Genomic DNA, 23,711 nt, shown 5'->3' with positions numbered 1-23,711 from the left:
TAGAATTTGCCCAAAATAATGGGGCTCATTGATTTCAGAAATTTTCCTTCAATTATTGAGGTTGCATGTTTTGTAGTTGGAGGCAAGGCGCCTGATTCTGAAACTATTTTTGTTGCAATGTTCAGCTGTTTGAATAGTCCAGTTACCTCATATCCGATTGCTTCTTTACTCGACAGCCTGAAATGATAATCATATTTACCTAATTTTGGACTGAGATCTGTATATCTTGGTTTATTGCTTTTGATATAATTACAGTTGGAAGCAGTTTACAAACAAGAAGTTTGTTAATTAATCAATTTATTCGAATAAAAGCAAACTGATTGTGACACAATATGGGAGATGTATGAAAATGCCGAGGTACTATTAACATCGGGAAGGATTTCACGAAGTAGAGTAAAAAGCCAAAATCATGGAACTGATTTGAAAAAAACCACATATAAATGTATAACTGAAAATATAGCAACACGAATAAGTCCAAAATGCTATGGCTCAGAATATTTATCCTTCACAAGTTTCAGCAAGTTTTTTGCCTGAAACAAAATATCTGAATTAGAAGGGCCATTACCACATCCAGAAACACCCAATTTCTTGAACATGAATTATCCCAGAACTACACATCCATATTGTATCATTACTTGAACAGTAGTGTTTCCACAAGGTATAGAATCTTCAGAGGATAGGATTCTCCAACTACTTCTCAATCTTGTTCCCTCATTTGCTGAGCTATGCTAATCGACCTGGAGAAAAGTATAAATATATAGACGGAACTGCCAAACAGGCCATTTGAAGTTCCAAATCAAAGTGCAACTTCCATAACTACTTTTGTGCTGAATAGGCAACTGCCAAACAGACCATTTGAAGTTCCGAATCAAAATGAAACTTCCATAACTCGAAGGTGATTTCCAAATACAAATGTAACTTGCCAAAAAGTAACAGCTGAGACTTCCCTTGAGAGCATATCATAGTTTGTATGATAGTGCTAATAGATATGTTTTAACGATAAATTTTGTCACTCGGTTCTGAGCACTACCTTTAATCCTACTGGTATATGGTGCTTTCCCTCTTCGCTCCCACTGAAACAAAAAGGTTTGTTTGCACTTAGTATTGAGAAAACTATCCAATAATTCATGACTATATATAAACTGTAAACAAGGTCCATACTGTACTAAAAAAACAGTAAAAGATTAAAGGTAATCACCAAGTAGTAAACTGCAATAATAGAGAAACAGATACTAGAGCTATTAATTACTCATACCACACTAATCCAACAGTAACTGTGAAGAAGATGGTTGAGGTTAGCTATTGAATAAAACAAGATTTGTTTGGTACGTTGGGAACTTAATCAAACTGTTAATAGAAGCTATCTCATACTCACATTTGAGGAGTAACATTATGAATCAATTTTTCAACCTTCAAAACAAAAAAGGAAGCTTTGTTCAAGAAAAAGTTGGCAACCTTAGATAGTTTTTACTGACATAGAATTACTAGTAGTTTTCTGAAATATCATTTAATTTCATTTTCAGGTTATGGGGTTTGCAAGCACAAAAAACACTTCACAATAACCATGTAAACTAAATTCAGATACTTGCATACTGGAGGAGTTGCTAATGACCCATGACATCAAGTAACATACATGATTGACATCACATATTTGTGTAATTGAGAAATCAATCTAACTCAGATTCAAACAAATGAAAAAAGCTTTCACACAGATCACATTACTCAGTACTCATTATCTGAACATTCTTTCTACCTCACTAAACGATAAATGCATGAATCAACTACGAGTACATGTCTCTAAATTACTCAAAAACACAGAGTTTAAGAACTCTGTTTCCTTAAAAGAGGAAAGTGATGAAAACTGACAATACAATATTTGGCTTATAGAGCCAATGCAACAGTATGTATTGCTTAAAATAAGGCACTAATATAAGGTCCTAACATACTCATATAATCAATTATCACATTAATGAAGTGCCATGAGTTAAAAAGTTTACATTTTGAACCGTTTTGTTGAAGGACTGGTATTTTCAGGGGTAACTAGTCAATCATCCATCATATATGTTGTATCTAGCATATACAAATTATGAGTTCCCTATGAGAAACAGTAAATTAATGAAGAAAGCTGAATACAGATTAGACAGTATTTGTCCAATATACAAGTGATGCGGCTAAAATAGCCTCACAATTTAACCCTGCAAAATGTAGTTGTCAGTATAGGATAAGCAGGGATCGTTCAGTCCGGGGATTGTAGGGTACACCTACACAAAAAGGTCAATTAGCAAATAAAAGAATAAAATGGGGGTTTTGAGATTTGGTTCCTAATCTAGTTAAAATAAAAACGAAACAAATAAAACTATATACAATGATCGACTTCCCTAACCTAGACCAATACCACTCAGAAATTCATTTCAACATGCTACAAAACTGTGCCCATCTTAAATGCATAGATAAGAGCCCAAATGAAAAACCTCAGCGGATCAATCCATTTATCTGATTCGTTCTAATGTAGGCTTGGATCGGAAAAGTCCTTACCAAGCCTAATACTACTAATTTTCGAAAACACTCAGCGTAATTCTCTTAACTAGTAGTATTATCTAACCCTCGAATCAACTCACACGTGCAAATTAACCATTACACATAGAATTTAACACGTAATTTCCAGAATCGTTTAATCATTAAAGCATGATTTTTACCACTTTTTAGAACTAATTGCTACTTGTTTAACTCAGCGCCTTAACAAATAACAATTACCCTTGGCAAATTAAGCAAACACACAAGAACTCTCACCATTATTCTTGCATGCAAACTTATGAACCTAACTCTGAAAATTACCTAAACACGTAAAAGGGCACAAGATTGTAACATGCATCATAAAAGAATTCTCGAAATTAACTCAATAATAAACTGAAAATCTCAAAAATATTAATAAAAATATTCTGAAAATCTCATGTCTCCAATTACAAAACTCACAAATCCAAACCCACAAAACCGAAACAAAAATTGTAAATAGAGTCATAGTTACACTTTGAAGCTTTCCTCAGCGGCTTGGCAACAAGGTGATGAACTCGTCTCTGCTATGGTGGTGGAACGTCCTTGACTCAACGCCTAAGAACTTCGTAGGTTGATGGATGGATGGTGGTCACGGTCTTGTAGGTGTTGGAAGTTTAAGGAGTGAATTGGGCAGTCTTGGAATAGTATTTGGCCAGGAAGTGATAGGCCGGGAAGTGATAGGCAAGGAAGTGATCTTGGCTAGGAAGTGATAGGCCGGGAAGTGATGATAATTCTGTTCTGGATGTTGCCTATTTATAGGGCAGCATTGGTTGGCTTTTGTCGATCATACCCTTCATCATTGGACGGATGGGATTGCATCATAATTCATTTAATTTTCCAACTGAAACGTCTCTTTTATGGCCTTAATTCCTCTCATAATGGGGTCTTTTAACAAGCTGAAACGTCTTTCTCCTTTATTTATTTTCCAGTTGAAACATCTTTCTCCTTTATTCCGCAACTGAAAAACGACTTTCTCCTTTATTTCCCTTCTTCATTGCTTGGTCAAATGTCTTGAATGCTTTATTTTATGACTCCATCATTGCTGGTTCCAAGAGTTCCACCAGCCAAGGTTTCCTACAACAAGCAGGAGAATATCAGAATTTTCTAGAGAAAATAAAAGGAATTAAAATGTAAAGACCACAAAAACGAGGAATCCTGATCCAGCTAGGATTTTTCATGAATTTATCTTTTTCCGCTTATTTCACGCCAAACACTCTACAAGACTCTTAAAATGACTCGATGACTCAAAACACGAAAGTTAAGGGAGAAACAAGGCTGAAATGGGGCATATACTCAATAATATCGTCGCACTTTATGCTCCTACCAACAAGAACACAGACTTAACTGTATAAAATAATCTATTTGCTTACTACAGGTTTTTTTCCAAATACAATTTTTGTCCCACCCCTTTTCACTGTGAATCCTGTGTCCCCAACCTTCATGAAAAGATCGAGATTGTTGGTCTGAAAGCTACCAATATTGTTTTCCTTCCTTTTCTGAATTTAGTTTACCTAGATTCATCACCAACACCTAGATTCATATATGTTCAAAAACCTATGAGACCATAAAGAAAAAGCTATTGGGTACTATGATAGATAAATTGCAGGAACAAAAATAATCAAATTTTTAATACCTTACTTCGTCCAGCTGAAGGTATACTAAACACGAACGATTTCTGAACAGCAATGCTTTTGCAGACAATAGAACCCTAGAAATCAAAGAAAAATCAATACCCATTCAAGCATATGGAGAAATTTCAACACAGTTCAAGAAAATCAATTCCTTACTCAAACAATTGCCTTTCTTTGGAGGAGGCAGCAAGTGATCTTGTTCTGCGAAATGGAAACAATAAGTAGGAGAAGAAATCGATTCATCAAATCGAAATGAACAAAAATGCTAAGTCCATTTCAAAATACCCTAAAACCCAACACCCAAATCGACTTCCTTAGAAAACCCTAATTCCCAAATTCACTTCGCTATACAACTGTAATACCAAATTCGACTTCAATATGTACAGCCTAACTCAAAATAAATGTGAGACCTTGCCTTCGATCAATGGCGGAATTTGTTAATTGAGAGAGAGACACCGACAAAGATATGCGTTGTAATATATGGTGGTGCTGAGAGTGTAACTTTGTCGGGCGGATGAGAGTGCAATGGAGATGATCGATCTGTGGGTGTTTCTTCTTGTTGATGAGAGTGTTTCTTCTTGAATGTGCTGGGTGAGAATGAACGATGCTTGCTCGGGTCAGTCGAGTGAGAACTGCCAGAAGAGGAGACTACTCTTTAATTTTTCACGGGATACATTTGGGGTTTTTTTTTTTTTTTGGAGAATGAACTGCGTACTACGTAGGGTGGTTTCGATTGTTTGGTTCGAAAAAGATAATTTTTCTGTTTTGTTATTTTTATTTTTTCAGTTTAATTGCTTCACAACAGTAAATCAATATGTTGACTGTGCGTTGACGATTCCTAAGTTTAAAAAATTATGTCTGGTTAACTCAGAGTTATCTGATGAGTGTCGTGTGATTCAATTTCGCTAGTGGTGCTTTGTCGAGTTTCAATTATTTTTTTTTGCACTAATTCATTGAATGCCAACTAATGTTCTCTAACATCTTCATTGGCTATATGGAATTTAGTACACCTCTAAATAACAAAAAGGATGTCGATATGTAATTTCGAAAAACACTGCAGACACCAACCATTAGATGTTAAACATATATTATTTTAGGTTTGAGGTCCAAAAATGATTTCATTTTGTCATGGTTAGGAGTTCGATCAGCTAGGTCAACCGAATCAGGCGTAATACCGCAATATGTATCAACTCCACGCTAGAAAATGAATATTAGAATATTTCACTACAAGCTTCACAGAGAAAAGGCGTCATCGTATCTTACACTTGAGAATCTTTCTGTCAGATGTGCCAGGTACATTATTTTAGGCTTCGGGTAAAAAATTCATAAAAACCCACCATCGATAGGATGTCGATAGGCTCGGTCAAAGGATTAAGGGTTAATAACCCTATTTTTGTTCACTACAAGCTTCGAAGGACAAGGGCATCATCAGATCATACACTTGCAAATCCTTCCGTCAGATGTGTCAAGTACATTATTTTAGGTTTCGAGTCAAAAATTTAGAAAAACCCGCCATCGATAGTATGTCGATCGACCTGGTCAGGGGATTAGGGGTTAATAACCCTATTTTTTTCACTAAAAGCTTCAAAGGGCAAGGCCATCATCGGATCGTACACTTGAGAATCCTTCCGTCAGATGTGGCAAGCACATTATTTTAGGCTTCGGGTAAAAATTTCGGAAAAATTGGCCATCAATAGTATGTCGATCAACCCCATCAGATGATTAGGAGTTAATAACCCTATTTTTTTTTTTTCACTGCAAGCTTCAAAGGGCAAGGCCATCATCGGATCATACACATGAGAAACCTTCTGTCAGATGTGCCAAGTACATTATTTTAGGCTTTGGGTTCAAAATTTGGACATATCCGTCATCGTTACGATGTCGATCGACTCGGTCAAATGATTAAGGCTTAAAAACACTATTTTTGTTCACTACAAGCTTCAAAGGGTAAGGGCGTCATTGAATCGTACACTTGAGAAACCTTCCGTCAGATGCGGCAAGTATATTATTTTAGGCCTTTAGGGTACGCGTCAAAAATTCAGAAAAAGCAGTCATCATTATGATGTTAATCGGCTCGGTCAAACAATTAAATCTTGATAACCCTATTTTTGTTCACTACAAGCTTCAAAGGGCAAGAGAGTCATCGGATCATACTATTGGAAAATTGTCCGTTAGATGTGACAATTACAACATTTTGGGCTTGAGGTCCAAAATTGATAAAAATCCGTCATCGTTAGGATGTCAATCGCCTTGATCAAAGGATTTAGGCTTCATAACCCTTTTTTTTTTTTCACTACAAACTTCAAAGGGTAAGGCCGTCATTGGATTATACACTTGAGAGTCCTTCCGTCAGATGTGCCAAATACATTATTTTAGGCTTCGAGTAAAAAATTCAAAAAAATCCGTCATCGATAGTATGTCAATTGGGCCAGGTCAGAGAATTAGGGGTAACTAACTCTTTTTTTTTTTTTTTTTTTTCACTACAAGCTTCAAAGGACAAGGCCGTCATCGGATTGTAGACTTGAGAATCTTTCCATCAGATGTGCCAAGGACATTATTTTAGGCTTGGGTTCCAAAATTCAAAAAAATATGTCACCGTTAGCATGTCGATCGGCTTGGCCAAATGATTAAGGCTAAAAAACCCCTTTTTTTCGATGTTAGCTTCAAAGGGCAAGGTCGTCATCAGATCATGCACTTGAGAATCCTTCCGTCAGATGTCCCAAGTACAATATTTTAGGATTTTAATCAAAAAATTAGAAAAATCTGTCATCGATAGTAGGTCCATCGGGTCGGTCAAACGACTAGGGGTTAATAACCCAAATTTTTTTCTATACAACCTTCCAAGTGCAAGGTCGTCATCGGATCGTGCACTTGAGAATCCTTCCATCAGATGTTCCAAGAACAATATTCTAGGATTTCAATCAAAAAATCGGCAAAATCCGTTATCGATAGTAGGTCCATCGGCTAGGTCAAACAACTAGGGCTTAATAACCCTTTTTTCTTCTTCTATACAACCTTCCAAGGGCAAGGTCGCCATCGGATCGTGCACTTGAGAATCCTTCCGTCAGATGTCCCAAGTACAATATTTTAGGATTCCAGTAAAAAATTTAGAAAAATCCGTCATCGATAGGATGTCGATCGCGTCGGTCAAATGACTAGGGTTTAATAACCCTATTTTTTCCCTATACAACCTTCCAAGGACAAGGTCGTCATCGGATCGTGCACTTGAAAATCCTTACATCAGATGTCCCAACTACAATATTTTAGGCTTCCAGTTAAAAATTTATAAAAATCCGTCATTGATAGGATGTTGATCGAGTCGGTCAAACGACTAGGGCTTAATAACCCTATTTTTTTCCCTATACAACCTTCCAAGGGCACGGTCGTCATCGGATCGTCCACTTCAGAATTCTTCTCTCAGATGTCCCAAGTACAATATTTTAGGATTCTAATCCAAAATTTAGAAAAATCCGTCATCGATAGTATGACCATCGGGTCGGTCAAGCGACTGAGGGTTAATAACCCTATTTTTTGTCTATACAACCTTCAAAGGGCAAGGTCGTCACCGAATTGTCCACTTGAGAATTATTCCGTCAGATGTTCCAAGTACAATATTTTAGGATTCCAGTACAAAATTCGGTAAAATCCATCATCGATAGGATGTCGATCGGCTAGGTCAAACGACTAAGACTTAATAACCTTATTTTTTATCTATACAACCTTCAAAGGGCAAGGTTGTATAGAATATTTTACCTATTTTTTATCTATACAACCTTCAGATGTTCCAAGTACAATATTTTAGGATTCCAGTACAAAATTCGGTAAAATCCATCATCGATAGGATGTCGATCGGCTAGGTCAAACGACTATGACTTAATAACCCAATTTTTTATCTATACAACCTTCAAAGGGCAAGGGCGTCGTTGGATCATACACTTGAGAATCCTTCCGTCAGATGTGGCACGTACATTATTTTAGGATTCCAGTACAAAATTCGGTAAAATCCATCATCGATAGGATGTCGATCGGCTAGGTCAAACGACCAAAGCTTAATAACCCTCCTTTTTCTCTATACAACCTTCAAAGGGAAATGTCGTTACCGGATCGTCCACTTGTGAAACCTTCCGTCAGATGTCCCAAGTACAATATTTTAGGATTCCAGTAAAAAATTCAGCAAAATCCGTCATCGAGAGTTGGTCTATCGGCTAGGTCAAACGACTAAGGCTTAATAACCCTAAATTTGGCTACACAACCTTTCAAGGGTAAGGTCGTAATTGGATCGTCCACTTGAGAATCCTTTACTCAGATGTGGCAAGTACTTTATTTTAAGCTTCAAGACAAAAATTCAGCAATATCCTTCTTTAGTAGCATGTCCATCGGCCTGGTCAAAGGATTAGGGGTTAATAACCCATTTTTTTTCTTCACTACAAGCTTCAAAGGGCAAGGGCATTTGGATCATACACTTGAGAATCCTTCCGTCAGATGTGACACGAACATTATTTTAGACTTCGGTTTCAAAATTCAGAAAAATACATCATCAATAGGATGTCGATCGGCTCGGTCAAATGACCAAGGCTTAATAACCCTATTTTCTCAATACAACATTCAAAGGGCAAGGCCGTCATCGGATCTGTTTGGCTCCAGTTTTTGTTGCAGCTGGTCAACAGTCTCTTTTCTGCTCGGGCGTGCCAGCACCGTTCGGGTGCGGTCGTCGGGGGTGTCCCTTGACCTGACTTCTTTCAAGCAATTGTAGACGAGGAGAGCACCAATCTCGTCGTGGGATTCTTTGTGCCTCGTGGTGAGGACTTTGCTGAAGTTTCTTCTTGTTAACACAATCGATACTCAATATTGTAGATTGAGCAGAGCGACATCACCGGGAAGTATTGAGAACTTGCTAAAGCGTGACTTTAGCTTGGCTAGGTTGCGAGGGCGTTACCCTTGCTTGGCTGGTTCCGTAACCGTTGTGGTCGCGGTACTACAGTCGGCTCCTGAGGAGACTAGGACCGAAGCACTTTGACAGAGGGTTTGGTGGCACTGAAAGTCGACTTCCGAGAAGACTAGGACTAGGAGTGTGATCACCGATAAGAGAAAGAGAATGAGAGGAGTTGCTCTTAGAGAGGTTTGCTCTAGAGAGAACTTAGATCATCTTAGAGATGTTTTGATGTATGAATGAGTCTTTTGTGGTGTTTTTGGTCGTGGTACTACAATCGGCTCCCAAGGAGACTAGGACCGAAGTACGTTGACAGAGGGTTCGGTGGCACTAATAGTCGGCTCCAAAGGAGACTAGGACTTAGAGTGTGATCACCGATAAGAGAAGGAGAAAGAGAGGAGTTGCTCTTAGAGAGGTTGCTCTAGAGAGAACTTAGATCATCTTAGAGATGTTTTGATGAATGAATTTGTCTTTTGTGGTGTTTTTGGTCGTGGTACTACAATCGGCTCCCAAGGAGACTAGGACCGAAGTACGTTGACAGAGGGTTTGGTGGCACTAATAGTCGGCTCCAAAGGAGACTAGGACTTAGAGTGTGATCACCGATAAGAGAAGGAGAAAGAGAGGAGTTGCTCTTAGAGAGGTTTGCTCTAGAGAGAACTTAGATCATCTTAGAGATGTTTTGATGTATGAATTGGTGAATTGTTCTATGTTGTAGCCTCTATTTATAGGCTACCAAGCAACACTATTTGGCCTTAAACAACTCATAATGGGTTAGGTTTTAGCACTTAAACATTAATGGAATGTTAGGTTTGAATACTTAAACACTTAATGGAATTTGTTAGGTTTAAGTCATTTTCTGCTCCCTTATCCCTCAATTTTTATCTCCACTAAGAACTCATATTCAACCTTCGATTTATTCATATGAAATGATCCACCATGAATGTAGATTATTGTGGTAAAATTTCAGAATTTATTTCCATGTGGTTGGGCCGGAAATGCTGCTGGACCTCTTACAGGTCCAGTTTCCAAGTTTTGCTTCTGCAGAAAATTGGACTGTTTGTTTGAAGATTTTCCACTCCGAACGAGCTTTGGCACTCTTCATAAGAAATGATCAATGGGATGTCTAGAATTAATCTGGAAAGTTTCAACTCATTTGGAGTTCGGATGGTTAGTCCGCCATCCCTCATTTCTTGTCTAGCTCGCTTTCTCCTAGCCGAAGTAGGAAAATGTGCTAAAGTTGATTTTTCATTTCCATGTTTGGTAGGCCTTATTTAGCCTCTTAATAATATATTTTTGAACTTATCGAAAATATATATGTGAGCCACTGATATTGGTTCAATTTCTCCAAGACACGCTTTGTCAAACCAAAATGCTCATTTTGGGTCCAAACAGGTATCACGCCCCTGATTTTTAACACAATTAAAAATCGATATATAACCCCATAATTATACATGCGTGAACGTTCAGCCATCAATACCAAATACCTGGAAAACTTTTTCCCTTTATACAACATACATATTGATGCCCTGAACCCACTATGTCAATATTGACCCGCCCACAGAGTCATATATTACATAAGCTTACGAATTAAATTGTCCACAACAAGATAAAACGCAAAAGCTCCTCAGAGTATACTACATAGCGGAAGTCATAACATTGGCAAGGCCAATCAATTTTGCTTCCTACCTGTTCTGTTGCCAACAAGCTACCTCGGCTTCAGCCCCGATTATCCTACCCTGCAGGATTAACCCCTACACCGTTGGAATGGTGCACCGGGTTGTCACACAACAAACCCGGTAAGCTTTTGCAAGCCCGTATGAGTAACTCGAAACAACTCACACCAAATCACAACCACAACCACACTTAAAAAAAATCAAATTAAGTAAAATCAATAATCCCTGCATTGAAACTTAGTTCAGGAGATCACATCAAAACAACAATCCAAAAAGCAGTAATCCCTGCATATAACTTAGTTCAGGAGATTACATCAAAACAACAATCCAAAAAGCAGTAATCCCTGCATATAACTTAGTTCAGGAGATTACATTAAAACAATCGATTCAAAAAGCAATAATCCCTGCATATAACTTAGTTCAGGAGATTACATTAAAACAATCGATAAAATCATAGTAATCCCTGCATAGAAATTTAGTTCAGGAGATTACATTAAAACAATCGATAAAATCATAGTAATCCCTGCATAGAAATTTAGTTCAGGAGATTACATTAAAACAAACAATCTCAGTTTAAACATTATTCTCAAAACAACTCACACTTGAATTCTATCAAAATAACATAGAAAGCAACTCACACCTTGATTTCTATCAATCGTACCATAACGTACCGTAGAAAACAACTCACACTTGAATTCTATCAAAATAACATAGAAAGCAACTCACACCTTGATTTCTATCAAAATAACATAGAAAGCAACTCACACCTTGATTTCTATCAATCGTACCATAACGTACCAAAACGTACCAAGTCGTTAATAAGGAAAACAACTTACACCTTGTCCCCTTAAAAACCGTTAATAAGGAAGCAACTCACACTTTATTCCCTAAAAACACGTAATGTCATGAGTTATCAATAACCAATTCCCGTTACCCCATGAATTACCTAGATGGCAGACAGACTAGAGCTCTAACTGAACGTAACCACTCGTCCGGCCAAAGACGTGATTACCTGATATTCTGCCCAAGGTCATAGACCTTCGTTCCTCGGGCCGCACAGTCCCTTGGAGCAAATCATTAAAACAGTCGCACAAGACTCAAAAACATTACACATATCTTACGCTTTTCAAAACAATCGAAATCGACATTTCCAAAATCATTGTTTTCCGAAAAGCCACAAAACAATAAAAAGCATCATTTCATGCATATTGTTTTCATACACAAATCTCAACGCTTTTCAAAACAAATCGAATCAACAATTCCAAGTCATTTGTTTTCCAAAAGCCACAACCCAAAACAATAAAACGCATCATTCATGCCTATTGTTTTCATAAATCCACAACCCACTAAAACATATAATTTGCAGTTAAATCAATAACTCACAAAACGATAAGGTGTTCCGTTCCAAAATGAACCTTGTGAGATTACTCACCTCGAAACTCCCGCTGCGTCTTCTATACAGAACCGAACCAAAACTATCACCAACAACTCGTCCAATTCACCTTTAGAAGCACCTAATCACCAATGACCTCAAATCAGTAACGATTCACAAACGATTTAAGTCCGAAACCTCTGTTTTGAACTAAAATCCCCAAAGTGGTGCCAATCGAGGCAAAACCACATCCGAGACCTCCCAAAGTCTCCGGAATACGCCCATGATCGATGTGACCAAACCACATGTCGACCGGACGCTCAAATCCTCACGGATCGAATAAATCGATCGGTATGAAACTGCAAAAATCATAACAATTCCATACGAACTCCAAAATTTGCATATTATATATCGAAACGCTCGTAGCAACGAGTAGAACATATATAATACCACAAACAGTTCCTTAAGTGGCCGGAACACCGCCAGAACGCCACCACAGACGGTGGAGCACCGCCACCGGCCAAAACTCATTATTTCACAAAACTCCCAACATCAAAAAGCTTCATCTAAGCATGCTTGTGGATTCTCATAACTAGCTCGAAGTCAGAAAACAAGCTTAAGGGATCGAAAACTACCTCACAAGCCGTGAACAGTAATCCCAACTGAGTTGATCGAAGTTTCACGTGAATCGATCCAAACAAACACCAAGGATCGATCGGCGAGGCTGCTCTGAGCTCAACCAAGAAAACTCGAAGCCTTGCCGACGTCGGAATAGGGATTTCCGGTCGGGTCCGAAAACTCCAATCTGCACCGCCTTCTATCGCCGTCACCACCGAGAATCGGCGCTAGAGAACACCACAGGGAGGAGCGCACGGAGGAGGTGAACTGATCTGGAAAGTCTCGTCGCCGGAGATGGCCGGAGCTCGCCGGAAAAGTCGGGTCGGATCGACCGGGTCCGGGTCGGGTCAGCCGGATATCTTCGATTCTGAAGGTAGCAGCCGAGAGAAAAGAGAGAGAAAGGAAATGGTTTTTCCGGAAAAGGAAACTTATGAAAATAGTAAGTTTCTCCTTCGGGAAACTTCTATTTATACCAAAATGGAAATTCCTTCCAATGGCCATAACTTTCTCATACTAACTCCGATTTCCGCGTTCCACATATCCACGAACTCGTATCGACGCGCTCTACAACTTTCGTGAAGGAAGTTTTCGGAGAATCCCAACGTATCAAAAGTCAACCTTAGAAACTCCCCTAAAGTCATACTTTTCGAATAATTATTCGCCCGAAACACTTCCGCTCCATCCACGAGCCACGAAACCGTCCAATAACCACAATCTAAATTCCGGAAAATCCTCGGAAAATAAATACGAATTTCCGGGGCATCACAACAGGATCCTTCCGTTAGATGTGGCAAGTACATCATTTTAGGTGTCAGGTTAAAAATTCGACAAAATCCATTATCGATAGGATGTCGATGGGCTAGGTCAAACAATTAGGGGTTAATAACCCAATTTTTTTCCCTATAAAACCTTCAAAGGGCAAGGTCGTCATCGGATCGTCCACTTGAGAATCCTTCCGTCAGATGTCCCAAGTACAATATTTTAGGATTCCAGTCTAAAAGTCGGCAAAATCCATCATCGATAGGATGTCGATTGGCTAGGTCAAACGACTAAGACTTAATAACCCAATTTTTTATCTATACAACCTTATAAGGGCAAGGGCGTCATTGGATCATACACTTGAGAATCCTTCCATCAGATGTGGCACGTACATTATTTTAGACTTCAGTTTCAAAATTCAGAAAAATCCGTCATCAATAGGATGCCGATCGGCTCGGTCAAACGACTAAGGCTTAATAACCCTATTTTCTCTATACAACATTCCAAGGGCAAGGCCGTCATCGAATCCTACCCTTGAGAATCCTTCGGTCAGATGTGGCAAGTGCATCATTTTAGGCTTCAACTTAAAATTTTGGCAAAATCCATCATCGATAGGATGTCGATGGGCTTGGTCAAACTACTAGGGGTTAATAACCCAATTTTTTTTCCCAATACAACCTTCAAAGGGCAAGGTTGTCAACGGATAGTCCAATTTTGAATCCTTCTGTCAGATGTCCCAAGTACAATATTTAGGCTTCAGCTCCAAATTTCAGAAAAATCCGTCATCGTTAGTGTGTCGATCGGCTGGGTCAAACGACCACGGGTTAACAACCCTATTTTTTCCCTATGCAACCTTCCAAGGGTAAGGAGTCGATCGGATCATGCATTTCAGAATCCTTCCACGAGATATGTCAAGTACATTATTTTGGGCTTCGGTTCAAAAATTCGGTAAAATCCGTCATCAATAGGGTGTCGATCGGTTGGGTCAAACGACTACGGGTTAACAATCCTATTTTTTCCCAATACAACCTTCCAAGGACAAGGATTTGATCAGATAGCGCACTTGAGAATCCTTCCGTCATATGTCCCAAATACATTATTTTAGGATTCCATTCCAAAAATCGGCAAAATCCATCTTCGATAGGACGTCGATCGGCTGGGTCAAACCAGTAGGGGTTAATAACCCTATTTTTTTCCTATACAACCTTCCAAGGGCAACGATTTGATCGGATCGCGCACTTGAGAATCCTTCCGTCCGATGTCCCAAGTACAATATTTTAGGAATCCAGTCGAAAATTTAGAAAACTTTATCATCGATTGGATGTCGATCGGTCGGTCAAACGACTAGGTTTAATAACCCAATTTTTTCCCTATACAACCTTCCAAGGGCAAGGATTTTATCGGATCGAGCACTTGAGAATCCTTCTGTCATACGTCCCAAGTACATTATTTTAGGATTCCATTCAAAAAATCGGCAAACTCCGTCATCGATAGGACGTCGATCGGCTCGGTCAAACGACTAGGGGTTAATAACCCTATTTTTTCCTATACAACCTTCCAAGGGCAACGATTTGATTGGATCGCGCATTTGAGAATCCTTCCGTTGTATGTCCTAAGTACATTATTTTTGGATTCCATTCCAAAAATCGGCAAAATACATCATTGATCCGACGTCGATCGGCTCGGTCAAACCACTAGGGGTTAATAACCCTATTTTTTTCCTATACAACCTTCCAAGGGCAACGATTTGATCAGATCGCGCACTTGAGAATCATTCCGTCATATGTCCTAAGTACATTATTTTAGGATTCCATTCCAAAAAACGGCATAATTCGTCATCGATAGGACGTCGATCGACTGGGTCAAACCACTAGGGGTTAATATCCCTAATTTTTTCCTCTACAACCTTCCAAGGGCAAGGTTTTGATTGGATCGTGCACTTGAGAATCCTTCCGTCCGATGTTCCAAGTACAATATTTTAGGAATCTAGTTAAGAATTTAGAAAAATTCATCATTTATAGGATGTTGATCGAGTCGGTCAAACGACTAGGGTTTAATAACCCCATTTTTTCCCTATACAACCTTCCAAGGGCAAGGATTTGATCGGATCGCGCACTTGAGAATCCTTCTGTCATACGTCCCAAGTACATTATTTTAGGATTCCATTCAAAAAATCGGCAAAATCCATCATCGATAGGAGGTCAATCGGCTCAGTCAAACGTTAATAACCCTATTTTTTCCTATACAACCTTCTAAGGGCAACGATATGATCGGATCACGCATTTGAGAATTCTTCCGTTGTATGTCCTAAGTACATTATTTTTGGATTCCATTCCAAAAATCGGCAAAATGCTTCATTGATCGGAAGTCGATCAGCTCGGTCAAACCATTAGGGGTTAATAACCCTTTTTTTTTCCTATACAACCTTCCAAGGGCAACGATTTGATCGGATCTCGCACTTGAGAATCCTTCCGTCCGATGTCCCAAGTACAATATTTTAGGAATCCAGTCAAAAATTTAGAAAAATTCATCATCGATTGTATGTCGATCGAGTCAGTCAAACGACTAGGGTTTAATAACCCTATTTTTTCCTATACAACCTTTCAAAGGCAAGGATTTGATCGGATCGCGCACTTGAGAATCCTTCTGTCATACGTCCCAAGTACATTATTTTAGGATTCCATTCAAAAAATTGGCAAACTCCGTCATCGATAGGACGTCGATCGGCTCGGTCAAACGACTAGGGGTTAATAACCCTATTTTTTCCTATAAAATCTTCCAAGGGCAACGATTTGATCGGATTGCGCATTTGAGAATCCTTCCGTTGTATGTCCTAAGTCCATTATTTTTGGATTCCATTCAAAAAATCGGCAAAATGTGTCATTGATCGAACGTCGATCGGCTCGGTCAAACCACTAGGGGTTAATAACCCTATTTTTTTCCTATACAACCTTCTAAGGGCAACGATTTGATCGGATCGCGCACTTGAGAATCCTTCTGTTGTATGTCCTAAGTACATTATTTTTGGATTCCATTCCAAAAATCGATAAAATGTGTCATTGATCGGACGTCGATCAGCTCGGTCAAACCACTAGGGGTTAATAACCCTATTTTTTTCCATACAACCTTCCAAGGGCAACGATTTGATTGGATCACGCACTTGAGAATCCTTCCGTCCGATGTCCCAAGTACAATATTTTAGGAATCTAGTCGAAAATTTAGAAAAATTCATCATCGATTGGATGTCGATCGAGTCGGTCAAACGACTAGGGTTTAATAACCCTATTTTTTCCTATACAACCTTCCAAAGGTAAGGATTTAATCGGATCGCGCACTTGAGAATCCATCTGTCATACGTCCCAAGTACATTATTTTAGGTTCCCATTCAAAAAATCGGCAAAATCCGTCATCGATAGGACATCGATCGGCTCGGTCAAACGACTAGGGGTTAATAACCCTATTTTTTCCTATACAACCTTCCAAGGGCAACGATTTGATCGGATCTCGCACTTGAGAATCCTTCCGTCCGATGTCCCAAGTACAATATTTTAGGAATCCAGTCAAAAAATCGGCAAAATGCGTCATTGATCGGACGTCGATCGGCTCGGTCAAATCACTAGGGTTTAATAACCCTATTGTTTTCGTATACAACCTTCCAAGGGAAACGATTTGATCGGATCGCGCACTTGAGAATCCTTCCGTTGTATGTCCTAAGTACATTATTTTATGATTCCATTCAAAATATCGGTAAAAGGCGTCATTGATCGGACGTCGATCGGCTCGGTCAAACGTCTAGGGGTTAATAACCCTATTTTTTCCTATACAACCTTCCAAGGGCAAGGATTTGATCGGATCGCGCACTTGAGAATCCTTCTGTCATATGTCCCAAGTACATTATTTTAGGATTTCATTCAAAAAATCGGCAAAATCCGTCGTCGATCGGACGTCGATCGGCTCGGTCAAATGACTAGGGGTTAACTACCCTATTTTTTCCCTATACAACCTTCCAAGGGCAAGAATTTGATCGGATGGCGCACTTGAGAATCCTTCCGTCATATGTCCTAAGTACATTATTTTAGGATTCCATTCCAAAAAACGGCAGAATTCGTCATCGATAGGACGTCGATCGACTGGGTCAAACCACTAGGGGTTAATATCCCTAATTTTTTCCTCTACAACCTTCCAAGGGCAAGGTTTTGATTGGATCGTGCACTTGAGAATCCTTCCGTCCGATGTCCCAAGTGCAATATTTTAGGAATCTAGTTAAGAATTTAGAAAAATTCATCATTTATAGGATGTTGATCGAGTCGGTCAAACGACTAGGGTATAATAATCCTATATTTTTCCCTGTACAACCTTCCAAGGGCAAGGATTTGATTGGATCACGCACTTGAGAATCCTTCCGTTATACGTCCCAAGTACATTATTAGGATTTCATTCCAAAAATCGGCAAAATCCGTCATCGATAGGACGTCGATCGGCTCGGTCAAACAACTAGGGGTTAATAACCCTATTTTTTTCCTATACAACCTTTCAAGGGCAAGACCGGTATCTGATAGTCCACTTGAGAATCCTTCCCTTAGATGTGCCAAGAACATTATTCTCGGTTTCCTGTCAAAAAATAGGAAAAATCCGTCATCTTTAGTATGTCGATCGGCTCGGTCGAGCGACTTAGTTTTAGTAACCCTATTTTTTTCACTACACGCTTCAAAGAGCAACGGTAAAGTTGGATCGTGAGATTAAGATACCATCCGTTAGATGTGCCAAGTACATCATTTTAGTCTTTAGGTAAAAAATTTGGAAAATTCCATAATAGTTATTACATCGATCCGCTCGGTCAACCGGCCAAGTTTTTTTTTTTATTTCTATTAACTCACACTTCGAATGGCTAGACCGTTCATGAGTAAAAGTTTTGAGGCACAATATTAACGTACACATCACATTGAGTTTCTCAGAATTTTTATGAATTTTTACCAACCCCATAGCTATTTATTACAATTTTCAGAAATTTTAGAATTAAAAAAATTATTTATGTATTATATTTTTAAAAACATATTAGTTATTTATTAGAAAATAATTTTTTACAGGTTCGATCTGGACCGTACGCTCTCTACCTTTCGATCTGCACCGTTGATAGAAATTTAATATATATATATATATATATATATATATATATATATATATATATATATATATCTCTCTCTCTCTCTCTCTCTCTCTCTCTCTCTCTCTCCTTTCTCTTGACGTCGCCGGCATTGGCCCAGAAATTCGCCGTCTACAACAGCCCACCGCCAACGTCGACGTTGCAGGCTTGCCCGGGCTGGTGCTTGTGGAGTCAGAGCGCCGCCGTTGCAGATGCGCTTCAGGGTGGTGGAGCAGTTCTCGTTGAAGCCCATTGGGGGTTTCGCCGACCATGGAATCGATGAAGCGTTCGCTGTAATAGGGCTCCGGTTGGGTGGTGGATCGGTTGTCCGATTGAGCTGTGGATGTCATCTTCTAAGCGTCATTGTGCATGTGGTTTAACGGAGGACGGAAGGAACCACGACGAGGACGAAGTCGCGGAACAGTAAACAACAGAACAGTTGCAGATCAGTGGGTCCCACGCTGTCAGATTTCTTCTTCACTCGCCTGAAAACCGCGCGTGCTATTCACGCGCCGGATTTAACCGTGGTCCACCTAGACCCTGGTCCATATTAGAATTTTCGTTAAACAACAGGTCCTTACATTTAGTCATTTACTACCATATCTTTCAATCTTTGCCCCTTTCTACCTGGAAACCGAAAAATATAAGAAAATCCGTTGAAGTTCAATCAATTCGTTTAGTTTAATTGTACATAACTGATGAATAGTAAAGGCCCAAAACCTTTACATGCCAGTCTGTTTTTTTTTTTTGGACCAATAAACAAGCAACTTGTATCAAGCCAAAGACACAGTACAACAAAAGCTAGAAACTGGGTTGGAAATACAGACGCATACAGACTTCAAACTAAACAAAGATGAAGATTTGGCCAAGAGCCAAACCCAGACAACACAAGTTTTCTCTACTGTCCAAAACTACATAAAATTCTCTCTTTTATCATAGGGAGTTTGAAGAACCAGATCTGAAAGTATTGGGGTCGTCTTGGGTATCTTGGTGTTTGCCATACCCTTATTTTTTTTTATTTTTTTACTTTTAGTAAATTAATATAGTGGAAACCTACTGAACTGGTCAGCAGGTTACCCAATTAAATATCGACATGTGTCATTTTTAAAAATAAAATTTACCATATTAACAACACACTCTTTCTTGATATGTAACATTATTAAAAATCATGTAACAAGTATTGTCAAAATAATAAATTACACATAGTTGAACTACAATTAAGACTTATGACAACAGTTGTTGTGGTTATTGTAATTGAGTGGTCAAAGATGTAAATATCATATTTGGACAACTTTTATCAAATTTAGAACCTTGATTATCAAGTGGAGAAGCTCCTTACAATACTGAGTTGTTACATATCTTTTGGTCTAATTTTAATTTTACCATGTTCACAACACAAATGTTGTCGAAATTGTAAAATGGTTGGTAATCTTGTAAATGGTATAGCTTTTGAAGTAATTACTACAATCAGAACAAACGTTACCACTTTTACACCAATAGTTGCGAGTTATGGTAAAATATGTAGTCATTGAGTAATTATTCCATTAATGATAAAAATATAAAGATTTACCACTTTGACAACAAATTTGTTGTTGCACTTGTTAAATTGTCCATAAATTAGTACATTAGTTTAGGTTGAGTAATTACTATAAATAGGACAAAAGTTACCGCTTTTACATCAATTGTTGTGATTGTGGTAAAATGTGTAGTCATTGTAGTAATCATTTCATTAATGATAAAAACATAAAGATTTACCACTCTGACAACAAATTTGTTGTCATACTTGTTAAATTTTCTATAAATTAGTACATTAGTTTAGGTGGAGTAATTACTACAAATAGAACAAAAGTTACCGCTTTTACATCAAGTGTTGTGGGTTGTGATAAAATGTGTAGTCATTGTAGTAATAATTTCACTAATGATAAAAACATGAAGATTCATATATGTTCTATTTTATATAATATTTACCACTTTGAGGACACATGTGGTAATTAGAAAAAAATCCGCATTAAAGTAAATAAGGTCTTCGTCAGAGAAAAGTAGGTTCTCATTTGAGTAATTAAGTCCTAAAAGTGGTAATTGTAATAGGTTCTCATTGGAGTAAAGTAGATTCTCATTTGAGTAAATAAGTCCTAAAGTAGGTTCTCATTTGACTACATTTAAAACAAATATTATTTATTTTTACACTAATTGTTGTCGTTGTCGTAAAATGCATGTAAAAAGAATTATATTTGGTTAAGGAAACTACTAATGATATAGACTATTTAACTAATTGGTAATAAAGATTACTTAACTAATACTAATTTTGCGAACTTATAGGTTAGAAGGTTTTTGTTTTTAATAAGGAAAAAAACGTAATTTTCAATTGTATATGTGTTCATTAATAACAAGCATTAATCAAGCATTAATTTCACTAATAATAAAATTAATTAGTAATATAGACTATTTAACTAAAAGTAATTCAGTGAACCTAGGATAGAAGGTTCTTTTAATTTTTTTTGAAAAAGGAAAAATCATAATTGTCAATTGTCAATTGATAATCAAACATTAATTGGCTTTATTGTTTTCACTATCTTTATTGTTTTCAATTCAATTAGTAGTTTTTTTTTATGAGAATGAATTCAATTAGTAGTTTGTGTTACCAAAAAAATTAGAAAGGCTAAGGGCTAAACAAGTTACCAATTTGTTAAATATTTTGAACTATTGGATATATTACTAATCTAATGGTCCAAAATATTTAACAAAATGAGGGTATGGCAAACACCAAGGTACTCAAGAATTCTCCGAAAGTATTTACTTGAAGAATAAACATCACCACTAAAAATAATTCATTTTCAAGGATATATAAAGATGTACTTTGAAATATAATTGCAATTATTTATGAACACCGGTCACGATCAGTCATCGATATCACGGGTTTGATTTGATCAGGGACGTAGCCACTCACAGGGCTACTTGGGCTGTAGCCCAAGGGAGAATTTGGCCCAAAATGTGTCAAGTATGGGTATAGCCAAAAAAAAAAAAAAAATACTAATGCTTCGAAGAGTTGTAGATTGCTGCGTCAGTCCGTCCCGACTCTCAATTCTCAAACACCAAACCCGTCTCCCCGTTCAGAGCTTCAGATCGGTTCCGCCTTCCACTCTTCCAGACTTCCAGCTTCCAGGCTCCAGCCACGGAGCCACCTCCAATCGCTGCGAGTCACAGAGCCACCTCCAATCGCTGCGAGCCACGGAGCCGGGAGCCACCTCCAATCTCAGAGTTTCAGGCCACCGAGCCACCTCCCCTTTCAGAGTTTCAATCCGCCTGAGCAGTTGAGCTCTTGAAGGCTTCAAATCTTCAATCCCTGATGCTCAGATTCTCAGGTAAACATCGTATACCCAAACCCATGCTGATGATGTTTGAATCGTGAATTCGTGATGTATGGTGTTTAGGGTGAGTTGATAATTGGGAATGGGTAATGGGTTGATGTTGAATTGTTGATAATTGGGAATGGGTTGAATAGGTTGATGAGATTCATTGATATTATACAGGTTTGGCTATAGAGACATCAAAAAAAAAAAAATTTGGGCTTCGCCCAAAAAATTTAGCCTAACCTATTTTCGAATCCTGGCTATGTCCCTGGATTTGATGACATTCTAACAAATGAATCTGACTATTGTACGTAAATGCATGTACTTGTAGTTGCATTATATTATTTTCCATGATTAAATATCAACGGAGGTACTCATGCCATGCATGTATCTTCCTTCTAAAGTTGTATAAATAGCTAACAAATCAAGATTAACCACAACACAAAATTTCCTACAGATCGAATAAATGTGCCTTTGATCTCCAGAAAACCCTAAACCATAGTTGATACAATGTTCCCTGCTTTAGCGTCTGACCTAGCTCAAACCCCGAATATTACTGCCACTCTTGATGTTACTCGATGTTCAGCTAATTTTTCCCCGGGCATTTGGGGTGATCATTTTCTGTCATATGCTTCCATGGTAAGAAAGATTTATCAAGTGTCTTGAAAGAATAATGCTCTTCATATTTGAATTTGCATGCACCAAGAACTAATCAAGGTCATGCTCGTTCTAATTACCTTCAAAATATACGCATGTGTATGTAGGAAGCGGCAGACAGTAAAAGTATGAACCATGTCAAAGACTTGAAGGAAGAACTGAAGAGGATGATAATGGCTCCAACGAAAAGGCCTTCACAAAAGTTGCACTTCATCAACCACATTCAGTGCTTAGGTGTCTCATACCATTTGGAAGATGAGATTGACCAAATTTTGCAGCAAGTTCACCGAGAAGAAGAATATGATGATCTTTGCACCACTGCTCTAAGCTTTCGATTGCTTAGACAACATGGTTATAACTTATAACGCTTCATGCAGTAAGTCATCAATCGATCTCCAGCACAGTGTCAATTATGTATTTTACCATTCCTAATTTTCTTTCTCTGATCACTTAACTTATTAACTGGCATGGTCTTGCAGATATGTTTAACAAGTTCAAGGATGGTGATGGGAAATTTAAAGAATCGCTTGTTAATGATGTAGTCGGCCTGTTAAGCTTGTATGAAGCCTCGCATCTTCAGATGCCTGGGGAGGATTTACTAAACGAGGCACTAACCTTCTCCACCGCTCATCTCATGTCTGCAGCACACCGTTTAAGCTCATCATCTCAGCTTTCAAAACAAGTAACTCATGCCTTGTATCAGCCCCTTTGGAAGGGCATGCCAAGGATTGAAGCGAGGCATCACTTGTCTCTGATAACATGATCGCCATTGATGTAAAAGCTTAAGGAAGAAGAAGAACTTACAGAGAGAATTTCAGACAAAATCTGAGAGAGTATTTCAATTAATGGAACTCAATGTAATTATTACAACAGTAGCTCTATTTATAGTAGTCCGAAAAACAAAGGAAAGAAAACCCTAGCTATTACAGCCTGTAAATCCACATCAGCAGCTTGACAGTAAGTCACCACTACATGCGCTACAGCTGGACAGCTCCTTATTCATGCTTGATCACCTTGACCTTTTA

The 23,711-nt window shown here is 38.3% G+C and overlaps 1 protein-coding gene across 1 annotated transcript; it reads left to right on the top strand.

Annotated features, from left to right (window-relative positions):
- Positions 1-22,539: 22,539 nt before the first annotated feature.
- Positions 22,540-23,449, top strand: LOC133716194 ((-)-germacrene D synthase-like). The gene is made up of 3 exons (XM_062142916.1): positions 22,540-22,668; positions 22,794-23,037; positions 23,166-23,449. The coding sequence occupies exons 1-3, from the start codon at positions 22,540-22,542 to the stop codon at positions 23,447-23,449; spliced, it is 657 nt and encodes a 218-aa protein (XP_061998900.1).
- The last annotated feature ends 262 nt before the right edge of the window (positions 23,450-23,711 follow it).

Source organism: Rosa rugosa, chromosome 6 (assembly GCF_958449725.1).
Source record: "Rosa rugosa chromosome 6, drRosRugo1.1, whole genome shotgun sequence".
NCBI lineage: Eukaryota > Viridiplantae > Streptophyta > Magnoliopsida > Rosales > Rosaceae > Rosa > Rosa rugosa.
Note: the sequence above shows the minus strand (reverse complement) of the source record. Positions and strands in the feature narration are given on the sequence as shown.